Source organism: Struthio camelus, chromosome 2, assembly GCF_040807025.1.
Source record: "Struthio camelus isolate bStrCam1 chromosome 2, bStrCam1.hap1, whole genome shotgun sequence".
Taxonomy (NCBI): Eukaryota; Metazoa; Chordata; class Aves; order Struthioniformes; family Struthionidae; genus Struthio; species Struthio camelus.
The window spans coordinates 17300440-17326935 of NC_090943.1; the positions used below are offsets into that span (position 1 = coordinate 17300440).

At 40.0% G+C, this 26496-nt stretch overlaps 1 protein-coding gene across 4 annotated transcripts in view; it reads right to left on the reverse strand.

Moving 5' to 3' along the window:
• Positions 1 to 16570: 16570 nt before the first annotated feature.
• Positions 16571 to 26496, reverse strand: part of ZEB1 (zinc finger E-box binding homeobox 1) — a 128985-nt gene continuing 119059 nt past the window's right edge. For all 4 annotated transcript variants that reach the window (XM_068934430.1, XM_068934432.1, XM_068934431.1 and 1 more), the window contains 4 exons: positions 25493 to 25598; positions 22200 to 24010; positions 20510 to 20690; positions 16571 to 19032 (listed from right to left, as the gene is read on the reverse strand). In XM_068934430.1, coding sequence (XP_068790531.1) covers positions 18494 to 19032; positions 20510 to 20690; positions 22200 to 24010; positions 25493 to 25598 — 2637 coding nt within the window. In that variant the 3' untranslated portion in view covers positions 16571 to 18493. The remainder of the gene's footprint in view (positions 19033 to 20509; positions 20691 to 22199; positions 24011 to 25492; positions 25599 to 26496) is intronic.

Below are 26496 nucleotides of genomic sequence, written 5' to 3' on the forward strand. Positions count from 1 at the left end.
GGACAATGAAAGTTGGAGAAGGTCCAAAGGAGCTCACCAGAAAGACCAAAAGGTTTAGAAGGTGCAGCCTGTGACAAAAGGCTGGCAGAGTAGGGACCTTAGGTATGGAAAAGGGGAGAGGGGAAAACCTGACAACAATCCTAAATGCATGACAGTTGTCATCTAGAGGACAGATAGCTTTCTTATCTTCCCTTCCATTAACTTTGAACGTGAAGAATGAAAACCACTTAGCTTAATTTCCAGGAAAAAAGAGGGAAGGATCCTCCGAGATTAACACTGGAACAGGGTTCCTGGAGAGGCTGTGAAATCTGCCACGGAGCAGTTTAGGAGCAACTGGGAACATGTGCTGGGGTGGGATACTCAGGTCAGTCTAGCCCATCCTCTGCTATGGGAGTCTATCTTGTGAGAAGCCTCCTGGCCCTGTGTTTCTATAAGCTACTATCATTTTCAGTAAGTCATACTAAATCCTAGTGGTCACACGAGTTCTTCCACACATTTCCCAGACTGAAATCTTCCACAGCAACACAGATTTCTTTCTGCTCTTTATAAACTGGGGATGGGAGGTGTAAAATCTTCCACTTTCTGCCTTTGTTTGATGGACCGGGCCCAGCAGGACTGCTTTTTGTGGTGCTAACTCAGACCACCCGTGAGAGCATTTTCAGAGCTTTAATTTCTCCTTGGGAGAACCAGATCTTCTTCGTGTTAAAGTTTCTCAGGGTTCCCCTCAGGATTAGGTTTTGGGGTCAAGATTCAAAATAAACTGTTTTTAAAAGTATCCAGTTGTCTGGGAGATTGTTCACTTTTTTTACACGATGCTGTCATCTGGCTAAGATGAGCTCTAAGACACTATGATTCTTGCCCTTCAGCACCAGTATTGCCTATTAATACCTACTCTAGAAAATGCAAACTGGGCATGATTCAGTTGCAACATGCACATCTCAAATGGTGCATCTAAGGCATCTGCCCGGGCCTGGCAGATACAATACAGGACCTACAGAAGATACATATTTCTGGACCAGCAGGTGGAGATCAGGTGGGACTTTGTAGGACAAAACAACAACTTGTTTGTGCTCAGGCAGCTAAATTGAGCCCATAGTCTAATCAGAGAAAGAAACATCCGAACAGCAACAGATTTATGGGATCATTTGTAGTGGGGTACTCAGTGCATGGATGAAGAATCACACAGTGCCATGCAGTGACACTGCTGGGCAGGGGGGGCGGTTCGCCTCCATCCTGCAACTCAAAGGCTCCTAAACTGAAGGCTGCGGCATACTGGCTCTACTTGTACTGAGACCAGCCACAACACAGTGCCTGGTGGCAGCAGGATGCACGTGTCAAAGCTGAGGAAGGCAGCAAGCCAAGGGGGATGGGGGCTAGTTTCCCAGCACGTTACATATCCTCACAGGCACTGCCTTCCCTTTCCTCACTGGATTCATTGCTCCCAAGCCCTCTGCTTTCCCCCAGGTATGGAGCTGGCACAGGCCCACATTGTGCTCTTGATCAGTGTAGTAAAGTAACAGGATCTGGAGACTATCATGTACACTTCCTTCCACATTTATGCTAAAAGCACCCACCCCACACATATTTCCACTGTATTTGAGGCCTTGTGTAGTCTTGGCCGAAGTGGATGGATTTTGCCCAGAATACACAATTTAGTGCTAATTATCTTTTCCTGCTGGGGTTTAGAGCATAGAGCTTTAAGCTGAGGAACAACAGCTACATTAGCTCTTGCTAATGGATTGCCCTGTTACCAGGGAGCAAACCCCTTTACGTAGCACAGAGAACCCTGCCCAAGGCAGGGAAAAAACCCAGCTCAGCAACAATAGAAGGACAGAACTTGTTAATTCTTCAGGGAAGAAGAGAGCACAATTAGACCCATAATAACCTTCCGTTAGTACTGCTCTGGGGATACCCCAACATAAAAGATCATCTCACCCCTTCCAACGCACAGCAAATTACTTTGTGAAAGTAAGAAAATAAGCCTCACCTCTCAGGGTCAGTAAGCGGCTGCAGTGCAAACGAGGAAGAAATAACTTCCCCTCCATTTCCACGTTTTCTGTTCTCATTTGAGGTGAGTGTATAATACATGGCTTAAACCTTTGCTTTCTAAATGCTACTTCTCACAGGTACTTATACCACATCTCAAATGGCCTCTAGGCCTCTGCTAAAGATCCATTGACAAACCACTTCTTTTTTGGTGATGCTCCCTGAGATGAGAATGATTTTTGCACCACTCTGCTGGCAATTCAGTCACAGGTGATGAATTAACAGCATATGGGAGTCATACTTGGAGCCAATAATAATTTAATTCACCTGCGCTGGTGCTCAACCATCTAGCAATAACTGTTGCAGAGCTGCTCTCTACCCTGCTAATTTAGGAAGTTTTATAGACCTACATGTGGTGATCATTTGATTCTAATGCTGACATGTTTTGTGAAGGAGAATTCAAAGTACCTTCTAGAGCAGCAAGCATTTTGGCTGGTGGTGACCACATCTTAGCGTCTCTTTCAAATGCAGTCTTTTAGGCATGGATGCTCACCTACTTGAATGTCCTTACAAGTGCAAGAAATAAAATACTGAAATATATAGCAGATGCTTCAGTACCTTGGATTATGTCCGTTATTGACACAGAACCAACTTCATACCCTTCTCAAAGACACTTTCTCGCTTGCTCACGTGGCGCACAGATGCAGGCTGCTGGCAGCGATCTGTGAGGCAGCATGGGCCACTTCCAGATTTTCAGCTACCCTTTGTCTCCATTTCTAGTGTGAGACTTCTGGAAAGTTTATTTTCATTTGTGTCTCTGTAGTTATCACACTAAAATTATTTTGGCTCCCTCTTGAAAACAGAAGAAGACAAATACAGCTTGATGAATGGAACGACACCAGGAGCTGGAGGCGAGGGGAGGTGCCTGGCCCTGGGAGCGTTGCTGCAGGCCAGTAAGATAATCCTGTGGCCTGATTGCCAAAGTGCAGAGGTTTTAGTGGAAGCTCTTTCAGCGAGCATGTTACTGCCAGTGGCAAAGGTCTTTACGGCTTGGAATTTCAACTACCGGCACTGAAAAGTGAAAGACTATAAGGAGTGAGATTTTTTCTTCATGAATCAGTTAAGGAAACAGCTATACAAAGAGCTTGACACTCCTTCACTGTGACCATCGCAAGCATGCTCCGTTACTTTCAAAAGCAGTTTCCTGCCTATAGAACAAGTTGTCCAATAGTGACTCACTGGGAAGCACTATTAGAATAAGAGAAGTACCAGTGTGGTTCCAGGCCAGATTTTCTTTTGTGTAATGAAGGTAAAAAATTCTGCTGCTTTATGACTAGTGATATTACTATTGTGCAACAGTCTTCTTAAATTATTCCGAAATGTAACTGCCTCAGGTTTTATCTGCCTGTAATATTTCTCCTTAACTCATTGTTTCTCGGAGAAAGTTGGTTATCAGGAACAAAAAGCACTTTTAGGGCTGCAGTCCACTTGCATATAACCCAGGCCCTCGCACCTCACCAAACACAGCAATAAGCATGTAAAGTACATATTCAAGTCATTCTTCACAATGTTTGGTCTCATAGCATTTGGAATTGAAGACAACTTTGAAATTGAACTCAACTTTTTACTTCTACAAGCAATACTTATTGAACTAATTGTATAAGTAACCATACATTTGGTTTAATAAAATGGCAGAACGTACCCTTCCCATGTCACCTGTGGTCAGCCCCGGTTTCCAGGAAGGAGGAAAGGTCCGCGGGGAACACGTGGGAGGGTGCTAGCACTAGTGACAGGACACCCCATCCCCGAGCCCCTATTTGCCCCAGCCTCGAGCCTACAGCGCCGGCATTACCAACCCACTGGCCTGGTTGGTCTGCCCCTACTTCTTGCACATTTTCCATAGGATTTGTGGTGCCTCTTTTCTTTGCAGATGGTCTCTACCTTATCATTGTGCCAAGAGCCAGGAGAGACCTGACCTCAGCAAAGCCGCGGCCCCTTCACCTGGTACAGGAGGAAGGAGGCTGGCAGCAGCCATCTGCGGGACTCTTGTCAGGTAGCAGCGAGGGTGCTCCTCAAACTCCTACCCTACCGATCTCCTCCAAGCACACCACACTTTTTTCTCCCTCTCTTACTCTTTTTCTGGTAAAAAAAAAAAAAGTCAAATGAAAAAGTAATCCAGAGGCAACACCCACATGGAAAAATTGCTTTTGTAAAAATGATAAGCAACTCAAAACAGATCTGGCTGGCAAAGAGTCAAGCAGGGTTGCTAGGCTGTTAATGCTGACCAGGCCCAGAGATACATGTACGGGTTTGTGCACGGTCTTCAAGTCCAAAGTACCGGGCTTGCTGCAAGCACAGAGACAGTTGCATAGCACGTGTGTGATTGAACTTGTCGCAGCAAACATGCTGGAAAGTCATGCCTTGCATGCTTTTCAGATGAGGCTTGAGATTTGAGCATTAAATATGGACGGTCCATGTTGCACAGGGCATCTGGCAATTGAACGGCAGACAACCTCCATGCTGGAGGTGATGCCCCAGCCGTGCCCGCACTGCGAGAGCTCCTGTGCTTTACCATGTAGGCATTACCGAAATTAAATCTCACAGCATGCCTTTCCTCTATAGATGGGGAAACCGAAGCAGAGAAAGAGATTTTTGTTTTTTCTGCTGTAGAGAAATTTCATTTTTTTTCATACTTGAATGTGGTGTTTGTGGTCCAGGATTTCTGCCTTCCATTCCAATTACTCCAGCACTTGTTTAGAACACAGATACAAAGCTATCCCCATTCGGAGTCCCATTTGGGGTCTCAGTTCACAAAAATAAACAAAAAGAAAAATGAAGCCCACTGCATGAAAACTGAAATATCTTCTCCAGTGGGGCAGCACAGTGCAGATCCAGGAAATATATAAAGAGATCAAAGAAAACTTGCACAGAGCAAAAACTGCGAGAGATTAAATGCTTAGATTAAACCATTAGAAATCTGCAATACTAGGGAGTTTTAACTTTGTTTCAGGGCTGCCTATCAGACAGGCTCAGAGCTCTTTAAAGAGGTCCCTTCTCCCGTCCTTCAGAGTTTGTCTGCAATTCAAAAGAAATGGAAATACAGTGGTTGTCTTTGTGCCATAAATTACATTTTATTTTGTTTTTCCAAATAACAAGGAATTTTTCAAGAAAATTTTCTTAAGGGTAGTTTGATTACAGGATCAGATTTTACCACTCGGGCTTGCTGCGGAGCAAAGCAAGCCACTACAAAGCCAGGACAACAAATAATGGCCACATGTAAGTCAGGCCAGTTTCTTTGGTCCATGGAAGAGTCAACACACCCAAGCCACTTCCAGGCAGAACGTTATCATGGAATATCTAAAACAGGCAAACTACTGAAGAGGAGAGGGCAGCAGGTCCACCCCCCACCAGCCACCTTGCTTCTCTCCTGCTGTTTTAGAAACACCTGATCCGGGTCCAACAGGACCTGGGCAAGCACAGACAGCTGGCCCTAGTCCCTTGAAGGGGCAAACCAACTGCTTACCATCAGCCAGGCAGTCTGGCCATACATGAGTTTGTAAGGGCTCAGGACAGGCTGCTCAGCTAATGCTAAGGTAGAGACAGTGAGGCTGGGCTTTGACCTGGGATTGTTAGAAGCTGTGCTGACAGTCATCTGGTAGATATAATAACCGCTAACGTGGGGTCAGGTCTGAAAACACTTCAGGGCCATCCTCTTTATAGAAGAGATTTCATGTAGAGATTGGGTGAAAACCAGTGAGGGCAATGACTACAGATGCATTTCTTTTTTGTTGTTATGGCTGATAGAAACAGTGAGTTCATGTATTCACTGGTATGATTTGGATAACAAAGGCCAGATTTAACATAACAGAAAGCACCTGTAATAGGACTCAGCTAGATTTGAGATGCTAAGTCTAAAACTCAAATCTAACAGATTTCTGCTGAGGTATTCTTCAAGGTTACCTTGGGTTTACCTGCACTGAGCCCTTTCTCTTGGGTTCTTATAACACCCCAGCTATACAGGGACCCTGCTGCCATGAGGTCCAGGACCACACCACTGCAAGTGGTCTAACACTTCTTTCCTGCCCAAGTCAGCAAGGTGAAGGACACCTGCTTTCTTGATCCCAAAACCTCCAGAGGGGCCTGACCTGCTGGGGGTACACAGACCGCCTCTCAAGCATGCTGATGATTTCCACCTCCTTGTGAAACACCGCCACAGCCACTGTTTTCCTTTAATACCTGGGTAACGAAGGTATCTGTCCCTCATTCAACAGCTTGTAGCTAGCATGGTCCCCGAGGACACTATCTCCTATGCCCCCGGGGTTCCTGAAGTTGCACAGACCAGTCCTTGGGACAATGGGTAGCACACAGGCACCTTCACTACTGGGTGCACACTGCTCTTCCTGTGGGATCACGGATGCGCTCCTTCTGGCGCCCGAGCTTGTTCGTCTTGCTCTTTTCTACCTTCCTCATGCTCTCCTTTCACCCAAGCCCTGAATTGCTGCCTACAGAGGAAAATATCCTCAATAAAAGGAAAACATCCTCAATAAAAGGTAAAGGAGAGCCCAATCCTTGCCCTGAAATAGCTTGTAGCAGCTGGGGAACAGTTTTAGTCGGTTCGGTGATGGACAGATTAGGATGTTGGCTTCCTCCTAATGACAGGAATAGTCTTACCTGTGGGATATGGGCAGCAGTAGGTGCTGCGGTTGGAAAGAAAGCCGTGAGCCCTGCGTAGTGCAGATCCGGGAAAAGCAGTTTCTCAGGGAAAAACCCAGACTTTGGACTGTGAGTAGGGAGAGGGATCCAAGTACACCTGGAACCCAGAGAGCGCTAGCTGGTTTGGGTCATGTGCTGGTGCACCCGATTTTCCCTTTGCACTGTGTAGCTTCCCAGTAGAGATCTCCAGACTTTATTCCAGGGTCAGGCCCTCCAGTCTTTATTGTGTCTGGCCTTTCAGCTCAGCGTGATGACATCCTGCTGCCAACAACTCATTTGTAAGCAAGGGAAAACCAACCTATTCTAATTCTGAATATGCGAAATGACTAATAGCACTAATTGTGGCCTCTGCTCCTGTAACAGCTTGAAAGTGAGAGAGAGGTGTTGACGCAATAGGGCAAAGGATACTGTCTAGCTCTGACAATAACTCAACAGCCTAGGCTAAACCAGCCCGGTGCTTTTGTGGAGACTACTGACAGAAGTTCAGCTCTGCCAACAAACCAAGTTATCTACGTTATCTATGGTCTTGCCTGCCTTTGCCATTTACTTTAGTTTTTGGCTATCAGAATGATCTTAAACATCATCCTGCATGGCTTGACTGAGCTTATACCTCATCAGAGCATATAGAAACCCTGTGATGGATGAAACAAAACCAGAAAGATTTAAGGCTGGTAATCAAGCCCTCCTATTTATTATTTTGACCCAAAGAAGCATCGTACAGAGCACAGACATAGGGCTAAGGAGCAGGAAAGCCCTGTTTCAAGTCAGCCAGCACAGAAGGTGGTTCTTAACTCCGCTCAAAACCAAAATGACCTGTGTGCACCGTAAAAGAAATAAAGAAGTTCTGAGTAAGAGCTGGAAACCTGTGCAGCCACATGTACAGGAAACAAAGAAAAGTTTGTTTACTGGTTACGCTGCACTTCAGAGGATCAAATGTCGACATAGAACTAAAAGCAGAGCAAACCCAGCAGTTTGAGTGCACTGTTACTACTGCAGACTGCAAAAAAAGAGTCTCTCCCTAGTTTTGCCAATGCGATTGCTGGGCTACATGTCTTGGTCAAATACAGTCTGTACAGCTTGTCACTTTTGGCCATGCCTGCTTTAAATTAAAGTAGCACAACATTTCAGAAAGATGAAATCAAAGGCCGATGAATGTTATCAGGAAATATAAAACAACTTTAAAAAGTGTTTCAGCTAATTCTACTAAATTGCTCTGATTAATTAATTCTTACTTTCAGCAGCTGTATAAAAAATTGCAATCCCCAGAACCACCATGCAGGCGCTGCCTTCCCCTGGAGGCACGAAAGGCCTCAGTGGTTTAGGCTGTAGCTCAACACGTGCTCGGTGGCACTGCTGGTTAATACTAGCTGCAAAGGAGCAATCCTGCTCCTCAAGCTCCTCTTCTCTCGCCCCAGCAAAAGCTTTTGTGTTATGCAGTGAACCGATCCAGCTAGATCAGGAAAGATGGCAGGACAGAAAAGATGACTGGTCACTTGTCAGCTGGCTCTGTCCTGACCCAGCTGTACCAGACTGAGAGAGAGCCAGCGTGCGGAGGGGCAGCCCAGCGGCTGGGAGGGCAGGAGTCTCTCCTCTAGTAGCAGCGCTTGCTAATGTCGACTACATATGGGTGTTGTTACAGTGTGTGGTAATACAGATCTCCGAATATTTAAACATCTGCTTCTAGGTGTTTCCAGAAGTCCTCTAGCATCTATGTGCTGACTAATCCATCCTAGTGCACAAACCAGGTGTTTCATCTGCATCACTTGGAGAGCACAGTGAGACTAAACCCACTCAAAACATTTGCACCAAGCTGCACACTAGTGGGGTAATAACAGGCTAATCCAGGAGTATATCCATGTTACAGCACTCCTGAGGGACATGTGAAACTCGCACTCAGTCTTTTCGTCTACATGAAAAGGTTCAAAGGCAGTGTACTCTATTCCGGCCCTCTAGAGGACACAAAGACTCTGTTACTGGGTTAGTTCTACTTTGCATGAGATAATTGTGTATTTGTTGGGCTAGGGAGTGAACAAAGAAACATGATTCTTACCTTGTGATGGACGCTAGGGTGTCAGTCTTGCTGGCAAGGTCCCCTATGTATAACGGCCAGATATTAGAACAGGGACCATATTTCACGTCCCCCTTTTCAGGTGAGTGCTCTAACTCATTACTAATTAGAGATTCATATTTGCTCTTGCGCAGTTTTTCTTTTCTCTTTTGCCCTCTCAAATTAGCAAGAGAGCAACAGAACTGACAAAACCCTCTATCATCTTCCCTGCCTTTCTCAGCTGGACAAGCAGTGGCACATGCTGTGAGTGGTTCAGAGCTGCACTTAGGATACTACGGGATTGAACAATGCCTGCCTTTGCCTAGTGGGGGCATTCATTCAGTTCTCTGCCCTAAGCAGCCAACTTCCAAGTCATGCAAGGAGATGCAAAGATGTGCAAGGACTTAACATATTTGACAGCTCTTCTTCTCTGTCAAATTTGTTTACGAATAGTTAGCAGGTGCAAAATATATTGCAAGGCGAGCAAAGGAAGCTCACACAGCACAAGCTCACAACTCCCATCTGCTTAGCAGACCAAGGCCAGAAACAAGGTAGATAGTTACAAGACAGTGATAGCAAAGGGATGGTATTTTGCAAGGATATGTAATTTATTACTGCCCTTTTTTGACTGAGGAATATGCCATCATCCCAAATTCAGAGAACTCGAAAGACCATACAGCAGAGTTATTTCACCCCTTGCAACTGCTTATAATTTAGCAGAGCATCTCTGTGCACTGCCATACGCTGCGAGCTTTCCGCAAAGAGAGCTGTAGTACTGCTGGCAGGCAGCAAACTCCACAACAGGTAACATCACACAGGTAATGGAGAAAGACTTAATGAGAACTAAGGGCAAAGCACGGTTCAGAAGCTACAGGAGACAGCTAATTTAGTAGAATTCCAAGAAAAATTAGCATGTAAAATATGAAGGTGCTAAGTATGAGAAATCTCATATAAGTTTAAAATTTGTAATTGGAAGGACTCTACGAATACGCTGTGGTGAATTCAATGCAATGGTTTGGTTGACTGCATAAGACAGTTCTGCTGTGACAAGCTAGGCTACCTCCTATTTTGGGGTTTTGAAGTGCTTTCTTTTCAAGCAGTAGCAGTATTTAACAGAGCACAGCAGACCCACACATACAGACTCTTATTTGTGTAGAGCAGTGGCAAAGGATGCACTCATTTGCACTGGGTCTATAGGGCAAAACTGAGAGGCAGCTGGTAGAAATCAGGTAGCAGGAGGAGTAGAGGATGGACTTAAACAGCGCTTTTAAACACATAGCTTAAAAATCAGAAACATAAATAGTCTTTGAGCTATACATCGTTCTATTCATGAAATATTTGCATTTTTTGGCATCAGATTCTCCAGCTATTTTCAATTAGTTTCAGATACAGTGAACTGAACAGGTTCAGATTTAAATGAACCAAATAGATTTCCATTATTATAGAGTAAGTAATGCAGTGCTGTCAGTTTTAAATAGAGATGGTGGGGCCGCAGTAAGGAACTAGATGAAACACTCCCAAAAATTATAATAAAGCAGCAATTAAATATGTTTCCCCTAATCTTAAAAAGCATCAGGCTATTCTAACTGCAGAGGAGCAAAGGCAAATCCTACAAGCATTTTACTTACATGAGTAAGTAATTACTTACATGAGTTGAGCAATTTCAGTAAAGAAGGATTATTCATACATGGAACAATTTGCTGCACTGAGATTTGTTTTTTCCTTCACTCCTCTCTGCCTCAGAGGATACAGCTTGAACACTTATTGAGGAGTCACGAGGACGCAGAAAATGCCTCTCTGATTTGTGGCCCACATGAAAATCTATGAGGAACAAGACGACGATTTGAGCCAGTAAGATCATGTAGAGCAAAGTTTTTATTCTTTCACCTCTGTTAGAGCAATCAGTGGAACCCAAACTCACCTTCAGCCTGGCAGGGCATTTGCCACCCTGCATATAGTAGGGTGTCTCCCATGCAGGGAGCAATAAAACACAAAGATTACTGGCTTCTGAAAATAGTTCTGGAAGTAAAGTGCTAGTGGTCACTGACCATCTAGCCCATTGTCCCACCACCTCTCTCTTGGCATCTAAGGGACCTGAATCAGGCCCTTGTATAGAAAATCTGAGCCTCTGCTGTTTGAGCTGAAGAACTGACCTCTGGACGGCAACGTAACAGGATAAGCTTGTCAAGTGTATAGCTACCAAGAGGTGAGCTCTGCCGTGCCAGTGAAAATTGCAGGAAGGCTCAGTTTGTCATATGCCTTCAGAACAAACCGCAGGCTAAAGTAGGAGGCAGCTCATCTGGTCATGTTAGGGAGAGACCTAGGTCTGTTCCTAACTCTGCCTGCAACAACCTTGTGCAAGCTATATTATCATTCATCAATTAAATTATTACCCATTTTCCCCCTAAGTCAGGAAAACTGGCCTCATAATCAGGGCTGGGAAAGGTACAGAAATTTATCAATCATTACAAATGCAAAGGCTAGAATTCCTTGTTGCTTCGTTTACAGAGTGCCTCTCACTAAGCTTCAGGACTTACCAAGAGCACTTCACATAATTTATCATCTTGGAAACCAAAATGCCAATATGAAGACCCCTGGTTAAAAAGAAAAAAAAAAATAAAGAAATGCTACATTCTGGGGAACCTGAGTCACTATTTTTGGAAGTGGCAAGACTGGAACTGAGGGGTCGCTGTTCTCCTACACCAGGTGGTACAAGCTAGGAGCAGCTCCTACAAAACATGGTTGCTGGCTCCTACCAAGTGGATTTTTGGAGCTAAATGGGGAAGAAAGCTGACTTGAGGTCAACTTAGTCAGCTTGTCTTGATTGAAACCCCCGTTATCTCTGCAACCTCAGCTGAGATCGCTTGACCTGGTCAGGCTGTAACCATGACCACTTCAAACAACCTACAGCCATTAGCAGCAGCAGCCAGCTGAAAGGTGCTGCAGGCAGCATTGCCAGTTCAAACAATCGCAAAGGTTAAACCTTCCTCCCCCTCACTTCCAACACTTACTGCTCACAAGGACTCAAAATAAAGCATGGAGAAGTGTGATAGCTGTTCTGCTCCTGGTTGGGAGGAGACCAGGGACAGAATTACATTTAGCCTGAGTGAAAGGAACGGAGGGCAGCTGTCCTTAATTGGGCTAGTTTGATTGGGAGGAAAAAAAAGAAAACCAAACAATTCCAAGTACCCTTTTCATGTATAGAGACGTGACCTTTCAGAGCTGTTCAACTGGCAGCCATTGTTATTTTCTGAATTTTGCATGATTTTCCAGTGAACTATTTCTGGAACAATTTGGTCCAACTTGAACAATCTGGTCCAACAAACAGATTTTAATCTTACACACTGAAAGAGCAAAATGCTTACTGTATACCTCTGTCATTACTGACATGTCATTAAACACAAGGGAATTGCTTCACCAGCCACATGTAAAACGTTTCATTGCATTCAAGTGTTTCCCTGATATTCATCAACAGGCGTGTGGGATTTAACCTAAAGAGAGAGCTCCTAAAGAATAAGAGATTGAAACAGAACCCCAGTCATTTAAACTGCTGTCAGATGTGCTCTGTAGCGGCTCAAACACACATCTGTCTTGTCTTTGGGCCCATGGTTGCTAAAAGAGAGCAGACTTCCGGGTAAAAGAGGAACAGAAACTCTATGAGGAATTAAGCAAAGTTAGTGTATGTCTATTTCAGTTTTTTTTTTTTAAGGTTTAACGCATTTACCTCCTTAATCCCTGAATTAATATGCAATGCAAAGCTCATGATTACTACACACATTCTAGTTTACACAAAGCTGAATGAAAACCAAGGACAGTCCCCATTACAGAAAGGTTAAAATCTAAAAGCAGAATCAGAGAATTTGAGACTCACCAAGAAAAATCAAAGGAAAGACCAACATGGCATTCTCATATATTTACTTCTATAAAGATTCCTTGCTATTGTTGCCATCATTTGTAGAGATCTTTTGGGGGATTTGCAAGTGTAGAAGTGGTGTCTTGGAGAATTTTATGTAGCTGTGGGTTAATACTACATGATGTTCAGATTCAGCATGGCACAGGACCAAATCTTCCCATGGAAAGGGCTCCTGACACCAGCAGATTCCATGCTTAATCCTAACAATGAGATTATTTTCTAATTACAGTTTAAAAGAAAAATAGATTTTTCGGTGAAATAATGAAATATATCAAAATATGTGGCTTCCAGTAGAGATAAAATACATACGTGTGAGAAGCACAGCAACATAGTTCAGAAGATTGTGTGACAGATCAGTGACCACAGATTAATAACGAGCAGAGGTGTAAAAGGAAAGATTTGTAAATATTTACTCAAATGTGAGAGTTCATTTGATCATCACCCTTTTGCATTCCTTTTTGTGAAAATCAAACTGTGTGAATAGTGTTAGAACAAACACCCAAGAAAAACATGAAGACTAAATGATCAAATAAAGACTTAAAAGGTTCCAATTTTGAATTTCCATCATGAAGTTTACAGACCATTATAGTGACAATGAAACAAGCTACTCTCCCAAGGAAAGCGGAAAAAAAGTAATTTGTATATTTAAATACTGGAATGTGAATTGCAAAACAAACTCAGAAAAAAACTCTTTCTGAACAAAGAATTATATGCAGGCATATAAATTGCTAGCAAATAAATTAAGAACAACATACTTTCAAGAAGTGCTCAGGTCAGCACGTATTAAGTTCTTTTACCTTTCCTACTCAGTGCTCAAAAATCATCCTCTATCTTCACTACTGTCTCCATGAGCAAAACGGACTTTTCTCATCTTCAAATTTCTGTCTTAAACTCGAGTGTTCTTCTAGAGTACTTTCATTATGGCCATTTCTGCAATACGGACTTCTATGTTGGTTTGGAGCGAGAAGCCCAGTCTTCATTGCTTTGATGATAAAAGGCCCTAATGGAGCATTTTGCAGTGGCAAAAACTGTGCTGTCAGCAGTGTCATATTTTCTCTTGTGTAAATGGCTTTGCTTTCAACTTGCAGGTGTGCCTTGTAGCCACTACCATCCTAGGCCCACTGTGCTAGTATGAATATCAGCAAAGCGTGCCTTGCAGAGTTGACGACTGGGTGTCATTGTCTGCAGCAACTGCAGTAACTCCATTAGCATAACTATACTCGAGAGTGTGAACATAACACTTGGTTGTCACTTCAAGCAATTTTTACTTCATGTCTCAGAAGAATAATGCTCTTTAGAATAACTATATTGCATTCTGGACAGATATACCATGGTGCATGCTTCTTCTTCTAAAATTTAAAAGAGCTATTGAAACATACCAGAACTCTGAAATTACTAACAAACTAACAAAACTTCTTGATTCCTTTTTTGGTATCCACTAATTCATCTGATCACTTGTAATCCAATACCATTTCCAAAATGCTTTCAAGCTCATGCATAAGATACTGCTAAGCATCTCTATCACCAGTTACACATAGGGGTTGCTCCAGATGACTGGCAATCAGGCAGAGACATCGCTGTGGAGAGTTAAGAGACAAAGCCACCAGAATAACCAATGGGATGACATACAAATACTACTAGAAGAGGACAAAGCATCTGCCTCTCTCCAGAGTATTTTCTGTTCTTCTCTGTAGCCTTAAGCTCCTTTTTCTACTCCTGTTTTCTCAGGATCTCAGAAGTGTGTTCCCCATCCTCGGCCACAAAACTTAGTTCTTCTATAACACTGTAGTTATAGTTACTCTATAATATTTTTCCTGTTCTCAAACTACATGATAAAAGGAGACAAATAACAGTGTCACAATTTTATAAGTGTAATTCTGAAGCATAGCAATTAATTGCAACCCAGAGCCATAAAATGGGTCAGCAGCTGAACCCAAAGCAGAGCACGAGTCTCAGGTCACTGCTCTATTCCACATCATATCCAAGGGCCGCTTTTGTCTTTTTGTCAGTGAGGGCTGGAGACCGTCCTCTGCCTGGCGTTTGGTTAGCTGAGACAAGCCAGGAGTGGAAAGTACAAGGAAGACAAAGGCACAGACCGCAGCCTGGACACACAAGGTGACTGACGAGTTTTTCAACTTCTGACCGCAGAGGAGGTCACAGGACAAGGGTGCTTTATAAAAATATTTTCCCTTCTCTTTTCCAACTTTTATTTACTTATTCTTTTAGGACAGAATAAAAAGGCCTCCCACTTTTACTTCCACATTTTCTCACATGTGAGACCTTTTCCCCCTTGGAACTGCTTTGTCATTAACTTATAGGGAAGCTCTGTGTTGCTGCCGCTAGATCGCTTCCCAAAGCTCAGTGGATGCCCTTAAAGCCGTCTTGACTGTCTCTGCACTACGCAGCTACCTACACTGTACGCACCTCACTGATGGAACTGGAAATAAAATCTTGGGTCTCCTAAGCACATCTTTGTTCCAGATGAATTTACTCACCTAAATAAAGATGCACCACAGTTTTTGTGTTTTTCAAATGGATAAAAAACGATGTTATAAGGTCACAAACATCAGATGCATCCCTGAGTTTAACAGATGCAAAATTCAATACACCAATCCATTTTGAAGATACAAATGTCCATAATGGTTTCATAGTCTAAGTAATGAATATAATTTTCTCCACAAAACCAATGACGCTTCCTGAATCAAAACTGCTTGGACTTTGTTCTCTATCAAAGCATAGTTTTCTATTGCTTCATTTAAGGTTCTGGCAATCAAAGGTACTGACCTTTCACATGCAGCTTGCATTTATGTGAGTGATCTTACATTTGCTCAAATCCTTTGCTCTGTTTCTAAACACAGCACAGACTTTCCTTCCATCATATTTTCAACAAACGTCTCACTGGCTTTATTACTATAGAAAAATAAGACGCTCCTTGGTTATGAAAAATATCTCCATCTGAAAATAGCCTTAAAAAGGGCATTTAATTACATAGAACAGAGACAATTTTACCTGCGACAAATCCTGAACCACCTGATCAATTCCTGTTATAACAATAACCAAAGGGCAAACTTATTGATGTAACATAAATGTAAATAGTTCTTTTTTTCAAAACAGCCGTCTCACTTTTATCTCAACGGTATACTACTGAGTTAGGAGCTTACTCCATTCAAAAGTGCAATATCTGGTACTGTACTGCAAAATACAGACAAAGTGAAACATTTAATATATAGGATAAATCTTTTATATGTATCAATGCTGAAGAGAAAATAATATTGAAAATTATTCAAAACTTAAGATATTTGAATATGAAACAACTTATAGGATGTTCATGTAAAAAACTAAAAATTAACAACTGTTAACCCCTTTTACGAATCATTAAAAGAGCAGAACTTTGTTTTAAGAACATTCTCTAAACTTTGTTTAAACTGCAAAACATTTAAAAAATGCATTTCTAATACAACCTTAAAACCTTTGTATTTACATTACTGAAATTATATATATCAGTAATATCGGTGCCAGATCTTTAGAAAGTTCAACAGCAATATATACATCAACTTTTTCATCAGCTTATTGCTAAATCAAGAAAACACTTACAGAATTACTTCCTTTAAAAGCAGTTTGATTGAAATAGAACACAATAATATATAATATTAGGCAGATGCAAGAGAAAAAAAGTAATCATAAAAACGCACAGTTTGTTTTGAAAGCTTAGCTGTTCTACTAATGCTTGCAGAAACAATAAACCAAGGAATCCCTTCACCTACACACAGTCAAACCACTATTTCATTTATATGCTCCTTACATACAACTGAAAGTGAGTATCTATGCTGAAGCAAGAACGAGGCCTGCATGTCATCTCACAGAAATAATTTAAAACATTTTTTTAAAATTACTAGAATAATGACAGTAAGTCAGACTTGTTGACGCATTTTATTGTGAGATGGGGAGTCTGGTAAAAAACTAGAAAATGACCATGATGTAACAAGGAACTTAAAAATGAAGTTTCAGATTTGTAACATACATACATGAATACAGGAACAAATTGGCACAAAAATGTTAAACGTTGTTCCCAACACTGTTTATAAGATTATTCTAATTTGGCTTACTAAGGAAATGAGAGTTTTATGGTTAGGCTAATCTCTTAATAAAACTGCACAGCATCATGCTATTAGTCACACAGTGAATTTTAAAATTTAAGAGCTTTATATTAAAAACTGGGTAAAGGTAAAATGAATTGATTGCAATTGTAAAATTAATACATTCCCATTTTAATTCTTCTGTTCTACAGTCCAAGGCAAGTATAAATGTTAACATAACACTGTTAAATCAAATCTCAATGCAAGAGAACCAATTGCATCTCTACTTTAAATCTTATCAACTTTCCAAATTTTCATACTAAAATATATTATTGTATTAATACAAACTACAGTATTATACACTACACTGTGTAATAAATAAAGAAATATAAAAATAAGACACATAAATATAAAAGTTTTCTAAAACTAAAAAGGTACATATGTCAGTAAGAAGGGTATTAATACTGCCAGGTTTGAAGACATACAGTACAAAATGTTGCACAGATCTATAAACTAAAAGAAATAAAATAATACTGATAGGTAAAAATCAGCTAACATTGTTAATAAATGGGGTCCATAATAACTAACATTTGAAAATACTTATGAGCCAGATAACATTTCATGTATGTGTCTGAAATTAAAGTAAACCAATAAAGCAATAAAGCAGATTAGAAAATTTCCCTTGTAATTATTGTAGAGAAATTCTGCAAGTCAGGTATTAAACAAAAATACCACCAAATAATTAAATAATGAAATACACCAGTGTTCTTACTTCTCTGATGGCTGAGTGTTTTTTCCCCATGATTAGTTTAGAAGTTCGATACAAATCAACAAATGCTAGTTATTGTAGGCCACACATTGGATAAAGGCTGGTTAGAGCCTTTATAATACTGATAAATGGCACTTACAGCACACAGGTCTTGCATAAGGCCAAAGGAGATACAAAGCTTCATATCATATCCTTCATATTGTTACTACATACTCAAAACACAATTACAAACACTGATTTTGACGACTTTGCTGTCCTTTCCAGTATTAACACTGTTAGTCCCTGCAATCAGAACTCAACAACAATCTTCTCAACTACATTTTTAACCACATGAGTAAGAAACTTCAGTTCTTCTATCATCTGCTTTCTTAAGGCTAACAATACACTTTAAATGATAATATGCTCTACTACAACATCTAATGTTATAAACTGCTACCTTCTAGGTTGAATTTACAAAGGTAGCCAAGCACTGTTTGCAACTGCATTATGGGTTTCTGCAAAAGGGAATTCTGTAGTGCAGAAGTTCTCACATTTTAAAAACATAATAAAATACTGAAGCGGATTTAGGAAATGTTTTACCATTTAAAAAAAAAAAAAAATCATATAAATCTCTCCCAATTGTACAGCTTAAAAATTAATCAACTTAAGAATGAAAATTAATACTGACAAAACAAACAATGCCAGATGCTTGTCTAATAAATCAGGCTTCCTACAACTTGGTAAATCTTTGCTTCCAGAGTCACTGTATTTTTCTAATCTGCTTCATGTTACAAACTTGTTTCTAACTTTGAAAGCTGTGTGAAAAATTACTAAGTTTGAGGTTCAGGCACACCTGGATTTCTTTTTTTTTTTCTTTTTTATATATATATTTTTTTACACAGTAGTGAACAGAAATCACAGTATGCAGGCTACTGCGTTTCCATGAATAGCATGTATAATATAGAACGAACTTCATTACCAATTTTTTTCCTTATAGAAAAAACTATCATTTAAGCTTTATTTGTTTTTTCTTCTGATACCTGCCCGTTATTCTGTATAACTTCTGGTTCTGCATTGCTTCCTTGATTTACAGCTTCATCATTCTTGTTACCTTCAGTTTTTCCTTCTTCTTCTTCATCCTCTACTTCTTGTAGTTTTCTACATTCTTTTTCTTCCTGAAGTCCTTCCAACTCTTTTTCTTCCTCCTCCTCTTCCTCTTTTTCACTGTCTTCCTCTTCTTCCCTGGTTAGACTCTCTCTCTCATCTGAGTCGATCTGCGACGGAGATGCCCTGGCGCCGACGTGCTCGTTATTGAGGACCTCTTGTCCCGTCTCTTCCTGTTCTGTGCTATCGCGCTCTTCTGCCTCTCGTTTGCAATAGGAGTAGCGATGATTCATGTGCTGAGAGTAAGACCCCGAGTGTGAAAAACGCTTTCCACATTTGTCACATTGGTAGGGCTTTTCCCCAGAATGCAGTCGCATGTGTTCAATCAAATGATGTTTATGTTTAAATGCTTTTTTACAGATTCCACACTCATGAGGTCTTTTACCTAAAAAATAAACCACAAGCATTTGGCGCTTTTGTATCTTAAGTTTTAAAATTTATACTGCTGTTTTCTGTATTAAATACTATTGGTAAACGTATTGCCAACAATTAATAATTTTATTTAACTAGATGCTCTACTCCTACCATTATCAGGCTCGGATTCTCACACGAGACCAAAGGAGAACAAAAGTAACTTGTAAGCTTTTTAGGAAAGCTGTACATCCAAGGTTAAAGATTCTGAGATGCAACTTTTTGCACAAAAAAGGGGTAAATATGCATGAATTAGAAAAGGGAGACATTTTTTCTTGCAGTAAAAGTTATTCAAATTCAAAACCACTTAAACCTTTTTAATTATTTTTCTGCTTTGTTTCTCAGCTTTCTTCTTTTTGCCTTTCTCTTGCTGCCTTTAGAGTCTCTGTAAACGTGGCATGAACCCAGTTATGTTATTTTGTTTTCAACACTCAAAGTTGTTAGGCAAAACAACTTTGCATAGCCTGAGCCCAGACATAAAAGATACGCACAATGAGACAACAGCTTTGTGGTTGCTCTATACAGAAGAGCAATACTTCCACGACTAACTTGGTCAACTCCCCCCACCCATGTCTGAACGTGACACTTAATCTAAAAGGAGAACGGAAAGAACAATTGTGTTTTGAAAAGGAGCTAAAAGAGTTTCAGAACAGGAAAGATTTAAAAATAGATACTCTTAAATACAATGTGAGAATTTGATCAAATGGTAAAGAAAAGGGGATTCTTTATCTTTTGAATTCTGTATTTCTGTATTTAAATAAGAAGAAATAAAACAACATTAATATGCAGAAATATTATGTAGTCAACAAATCAAGAAAAAGAGAACATTCTTTGAAGACATCTTGGAAAAGTTTTTTTTTAAAATACATAAGGGAGCAATGGCTATTCAAAAAAAGACTGAAGATGCCAGAACTGGAGCCAAAAGGAAAAATTAGGTGAAATTAAAAATAAATGTCAAAGCTGAAAGGGTGTTCTTGTGGGATTAGATTCTAAGTCTAATGAATGCCCCTGAACTTCAGATGATTGCCAATTTGGCTCAATTTGAAAATCCGTCACGCTAGATACACTGCCTTTCATGTAAAGTATCATACGGGTACATGTTCCTTTTTTCTTAACTGTTGTTTATAGTTCAACAAAATAAGTTAGAAAGTAAATTAGAAATAAGAAATCCCTCACAGTTGATTGTGCATGAACCAGATGGCAGGAAAACACCATTTTTCAATTCAAGATTTAGTTCTTAAAAATGTAAAGAAGAAACATAAAACAACATTGTTGTCAAATAAATATACAAAACATATGTTTCTGAAGTCCTTTGAGCCCAAATGATAAGAATGATGATTATACTTCCCTCTGCTTTCCCAGCACATTCTGAGAATTGGATTGCAATTGTGATTATCATTTACCCACTGCCAATAAACTAATGACTTGAAACTGCATTTCCTACTACCTACCTGTGTGTTCATACTTATGTCTCAATAATGAACTGCTCTTCTGGAATATTTTGTCACATAAATCACATGCATACATCCCATTTTCTGTCTTTCTCATCTTTTTCTTTGGGGGAGTTGAATCAGAATCATTTTGATCTTCTACATTCGATACTCCTTCTGAGCTAGTGTCTTGCCTTTCATCCTTAAAAAAATTACAAAAAAGGTTGAGCTCAAAAGAAAACACACTGTGCAGTAGACGAGTTTATAAAACGTAACCTGGAGCAGTATTGTTATTTTCAATCAATTCAGTAAAAGACAAACAAATTTTTTGGACTTACATAGCCAAGAAAAGTCTTCTGCCTATGTTTGTATGTATGGTGGTCTCTGCCACCACATGCACGCAGAACTCTCAGTGGGACTGACTTTAACCATACTCAAATTTGCCTGTTGGCCAGGCCTAAGCTATACTGATATGCCATGTTTTAAGGTTTATAAACTAAGCACGATGTTCAGGAGAGAAGAAAGATTATAAAGTACCTCAAGCAGTGTTAGGAACTTGAAAGATGAAATTAAATACCTAACTATTTTTAAAGTAATGTTTGCCATCCACATCTTGCTATTTCACAGATTTTATGAAAGTTAACTCAAGTTCCTCTTTTTTGAGGAAGTTTTCACACAAAACTATTTAAATTCAAATTTGCAAAATTGACCTTCTTCCTCACAAATCTACCACAAATCCTATCTAAATGAAAAATTTGGAGATTTCAAATGTTTCATGACTGAACACAGTTTTTCAAAAATCCCAACTCTGTAGTCTATTTCTAAGCATTTCAAGGGCTGAAATTCACCCGTAAGAAGCATAAAAGTATTTTCTCCTGATATCAGCAGTATCAAAGAACATAGAATTAATTTTATCACAGCTCAAATTTGAATATAACAAGGTTTCTCAGTCTCCAGCCTGTGTAAATAAGCCTGCGTAACATGCTGAACAGCCCATTTCTAAGATTCAGTTTAAAATGCTACATCTTTGCATAAGTCCCTTTTGTGTTCTGCTCTGTCTCTACTCTGATCAGGTCACATGTGAAGGTACCCAGGAAGGAAAAGAACAAGGCACAGGAATGGCACGTGCAGAAGATAAATACCTGTCCTATTTCCAATTGAAAATGTCATTATTACTGTGTCATTATTGTATATGTGTGTATGTGTATATGTATATGTGTATTATTACTGTGTCATTATTGTATGGGATGAGTTCAGCTACTCCTGAAACCCAGAAAGCAATATGGGAAAATATCACAGCAGAGAGCAGAGGGAGCAGCAAGAAGTTCCACATTTTCTGGATGTGGGGAAAAGGAGGAGCTATGGAGCCAGCAAAATGTGCAAGCAATGGCTTTACTTTGCTTTTCGATTAGGATTGAACTGGCTTTAAAACACTGAGCACCAATGTTCCGGAAGACACTTCGGAATGACTGAATATAGTGAAGAACTGACCTGTGTAGGCACAAAACTATACAGTTTGTCAGTCTGAACTCAAGCTGACTAGCTTTGCAGGGGAGTTAGCAGTAACACCCATTACTCATTAACAGCCAAGCCAAATAAACATGCTAGTTTTTTGTATTTAATTAATCTTGACATTTTTCCATTCACTTAGTAAGGATACTGAATGAACATGCCAAATATAACATCCAGGAACAGAAAGAAACTGAAGTACCTGATTTCCATTGGTTTGGGTCTGTTTTGGTGGTGTTTCTTGAACTGCAGGACTAACTGTAGTAGAGTATGTATAAGCCACCTGTGGAATCAAAATGGTTTGCTTATTGGCAGCGAGAGCTCTTAAGCATGGAACACTGTTCTGGTCAGCAATGGCAACAATTGTAGGTAACTGGGCAGTGACTGTAGGTATAGCAATATTAATGGGATTGGCACTTGGTGGGATTACATTTACAATAGGATCAGAGTCTGTAATACTGTTGTCCTTTTGTGGTTCTTTTTTTGCACAAGTTAAGTTCAAAGGTTCTTCTTGGACAGAATAAACACTGTTCTGGTAAACACTAGTTATGGTAGATCTTTCCAATAATTCTCCATGTTGCTTTGGTAGCGAAAGGTCAAGAGGTTCTATTTGTGGCTCTTCTTGTACACCTTCTGCTGTGTACGTATAACCCTGTGAATTTCTTGATGAAGAAAGGTTTAGTGGCGATGGGGATGGCGTGCTACTGCGTGAATCATTTTGAGTGGATCCCCCTGATACAGTCTGAGATTTTGTTATACTGACAGGATTTTGTGAATTATTTGTGCTGTTCTGGGGTTCGCTCACATTTGTAGGTCCTGCTTGATCATCATTATCTGTGGGATTGCTTAATTTAACTTGTTCAGGAGAAGATGGTCCAGAAGACTGCACAGAAATTTGTCCAGCTTGCATTTTTTCAAACCACTTTTTTACCACATCTAGTGGTAGGTTTACTGAATCGGCTATTTTTGAAAGCTCTTCTGCGCTTGGTTGTGCATTTAATGCATAATATGCTTTTAGGAGCGATAAAAGGTTCTTTAAAGGTGGCTGACCAGGAGATAAGTTGTTCTCCCCAGTGTCTGATGGGATAGGGGATTCGGACTTCTCAGCTTCTGTTCCACTGGACTGAGGAAGCTGAGGAGGATTTTTCGGTTCATAGTGCTTTAATTCTTGAAGTGCATTAAGATCTCCTGGACAGTCATCACAAAGAAGACAAGTGCTATCATTGGTCTCTCCTTCAAAGTTCTTATCTTTCTCAGACTTCACCGTAAGATCTTCTGGTAATTTTTCATTTTTGCAACTGTTTGCAGGAACAGGGTTTTCCTTTTTTAGGTTCTGTGGAACAACCTGAAGTTGACTTGGCTGCTCCAAGCTGTAGTTGATGATAATTTTGGTTGTCCCATCCTGGTCAACCAAAGGAAGACTGATAGCTGAAATGAGGGAATGGCCAGCTTGTTGTATAGATGCATTGCTGATTGTTTCTTGTTCTTTGGATGCAAGATTAGCATGATTGTTTTCCAATACTTGCCTTATTACATTACCATCCACTGCCACTTTAAGTACATTTTGAATGTCACTTAGGTTGATGCTTATGGGAGACACCAGACCTACTGTTGGTAGAACAACAGCTTGCACCACACCCTGAGGAGAACTGGTTGCCTGCAATGGGCTACCACCACTAAAAACCCCATTCTGCAAAGGGGTTGAACAATTAATTCCTGAAGCAACCACTATGGGCTTGAATTCATAATCCACAGGTTCAGTTTTAATTTGGTTAACAGGAAGTTGCTCTTGCAAGGGTTTATTTTCTATCTTTTGTCGTATCTGTGGTCTTGCTGGGCTACCTGGTGATGCGGAAAGGGAAGGGGAGGAGCACTGAGACGTCTTGAGCCCTGATCGAGCTCGACCATTCACGGGCATCAAACCAATACACTTCTTACTGCTTATGTGTGAACTGTATGAACCAGAATGAGAAAAACGTTTCTTGCAGTTTGGGCACTCATATGGCTTCTCTCCTAAAAACAAAAAAGAGAAAAAAAGAAAGAAAGGGATATGCAAATAGTTTACCGGGTTACAGTGTAACTTTATCAAGTGATAGTAACTAGAAAAGAATACATCAAATTGACCCCTCAAAGAGCTCCAGAGGAAAAAAATATCCTTTCCAATGAATTGAACAGTATGAGTAATTATGTCATCTATAACGCCGATCCTAGGATCCTTTCGTAAGTTTCATCATGATCCAATAGTAAATATAGGATGGGACTCAATAATCATAACAAATTCTTCTATTTCCCAGTACTGTCTACACTATCACATAAATGAGCTCTACATTTTACTTGTGGATTTCATTAAACTCCATTCAAGTAGTAACACTACTAACTTCAGAAACAGCAGAAACTATTACAGTAAGGAAAGAAATTAGACCATGATTAACTAAAGGAAAAATACAAATGGCATAAATGCACATCATAAAGATATAAGAAACTATGCACATTTTATTGCTGGAAACTCAAATACAGTATATCCAGTATAATATTTTCTTATAATAACCATCAGCTAAATAAAAACAAACAAAGTTTAACTAAAGGGAAGCCAGACAGGCAGAAGGCAGATGTACGTTTGCCTTCAGAGATGAATCTTGGGTTAAAATGTCAGGAAGCTGCATGCAACTATGCAATTGTTACACCTGTAGACAGTGTTGGCTTTCCAGAGCATCTGTGTTATGGAGGAAAAGGAAAAAGCCAGAACAACTGGTTTTCTTCAGACCGAAAAGTATGTTGACTGCAACTTCCCCACTCACAGACACAGATGTTGCTGCCCTATGGAAATGAAGATGGTGTTTGCTGAAGTAGGACATCCAAATGAAGTAAACTTAATTGCTACTACCACAGCTGAGGAACAGATATAACAGGAAAAGATGGTCCAGAACCTTGCTTTTGGACTTACTGTGGATGGGTAACTTCAGGTTAAAAGAGGTTCTCGGTTTCTCACCTTAACTGTTAGATTTTCTTATAAATTGAAACATATACTGTTCTGACAGTATATCAAAATTTCAGATCTGTATCCTGAGGCTACCTTAATGCAATTTAGTCTTGAATGATGAAAATCACAGGCACAGCTGGAAGCACAGTTGCTGTATACTTACTATTATCAATTAAAATTTTCTAACAAAGGTCATAACGCGCTGAATGTTCTGCGAACAATTGAGAAAGAACAGGCTAGTGAAAAAGGAGTGGAAGGATGCCCTTATTTCTTCTGCACAAGTGAAGCTTTCTGTAAGTATCAGAGCTTAAGCCACAGCTGTAAATCCACTTGAGTTATCCTGCATATTTCCTGCAGTCAGCTGGAGGCTTCAGTCAGTAGTTAAAGAGTCTCAGAGGAAGAAAAAGGAAAGTACTAGCATTTTAAACTTAGACTTAAAAGAGTGATATCACACTAAAGTTATAAAGAGTACAAATCACAATATTAGCTACATAGTCTACGCTTGGTTTATTTACCACTGTGGATTCGTAGGTGCTCCTTTAAATGATGTTTATATTTAAAAGCTTTTCCACATTCAGTGCACTTGAATTTTCGATTACCACTGGACTGCGTCACATGTCTCTGTAAGAAAGAATTCATAATTATTGTGCAGAACAGCATAGCATATTGGAAGAAAACCTTGTACTTTCACATTGGAACAGAGAAGATACAACACAAAATTGAATATATCAGTCATAATTTTATGGGTTGGAAGGTGGTATGTGTTACGCATGAAAAAGCAAAAAATTAGAAGTTAGATTAAAACCGAGCCAGGTGTATCTTCTGAATAAATCTAGCGCTTAAAAAGACCTGTATTCTAACTTCAGATGAGGGTTGCACTGAGGGTTGCACTGCTATGTGAGTAAGAAGTTCCAAAATAAACGCTAATTCTACCTGTGAAAACAAAAAAAACAAAAAAAGTCCCGCAAACCACCACCCAAAGAGTATGGCACTCAGAACAAAGAAACATTAAAGCATAAAATAGCCTGTTTAAAGTTTAATCAGTTCGCTTGATTTTTCCATTTGCATGCTTCCAGCTCTTACTGCTGGCCTCCAATTCCTTTATGTAATGGTGGCACATGATTGCTCAAGAGAAGATGGCTCAGTAACAACAAAGGCACTCCCAGTCACAATTAATTCTCAAGATGAATGTAAAATACTGAATTAAAATAAATAATAATACTGAGGGATTTCTCAAGTACACAACATCACACGTTTTCACTATTTGCACTGAAGCTCTGAAATTATTTTTGCTATATTTTGCCTTGTGAGAGCTTTTATTGCTAAGTTCCAACTTATTTTTAACTTAGCTTTATCATTATACTAGCTTTAAAAAACAGCAAAAGCTAAGAAAAACACATTTAAATGTATGCTGCTGTATTTTATTACAAATTGCATAGATCTATGAATGTGTATTTTTAAAGTCAAAAATTACATACTTTAAAAAAGTTGGAGCTGCTTCGTTACCAGTATGAAAAGG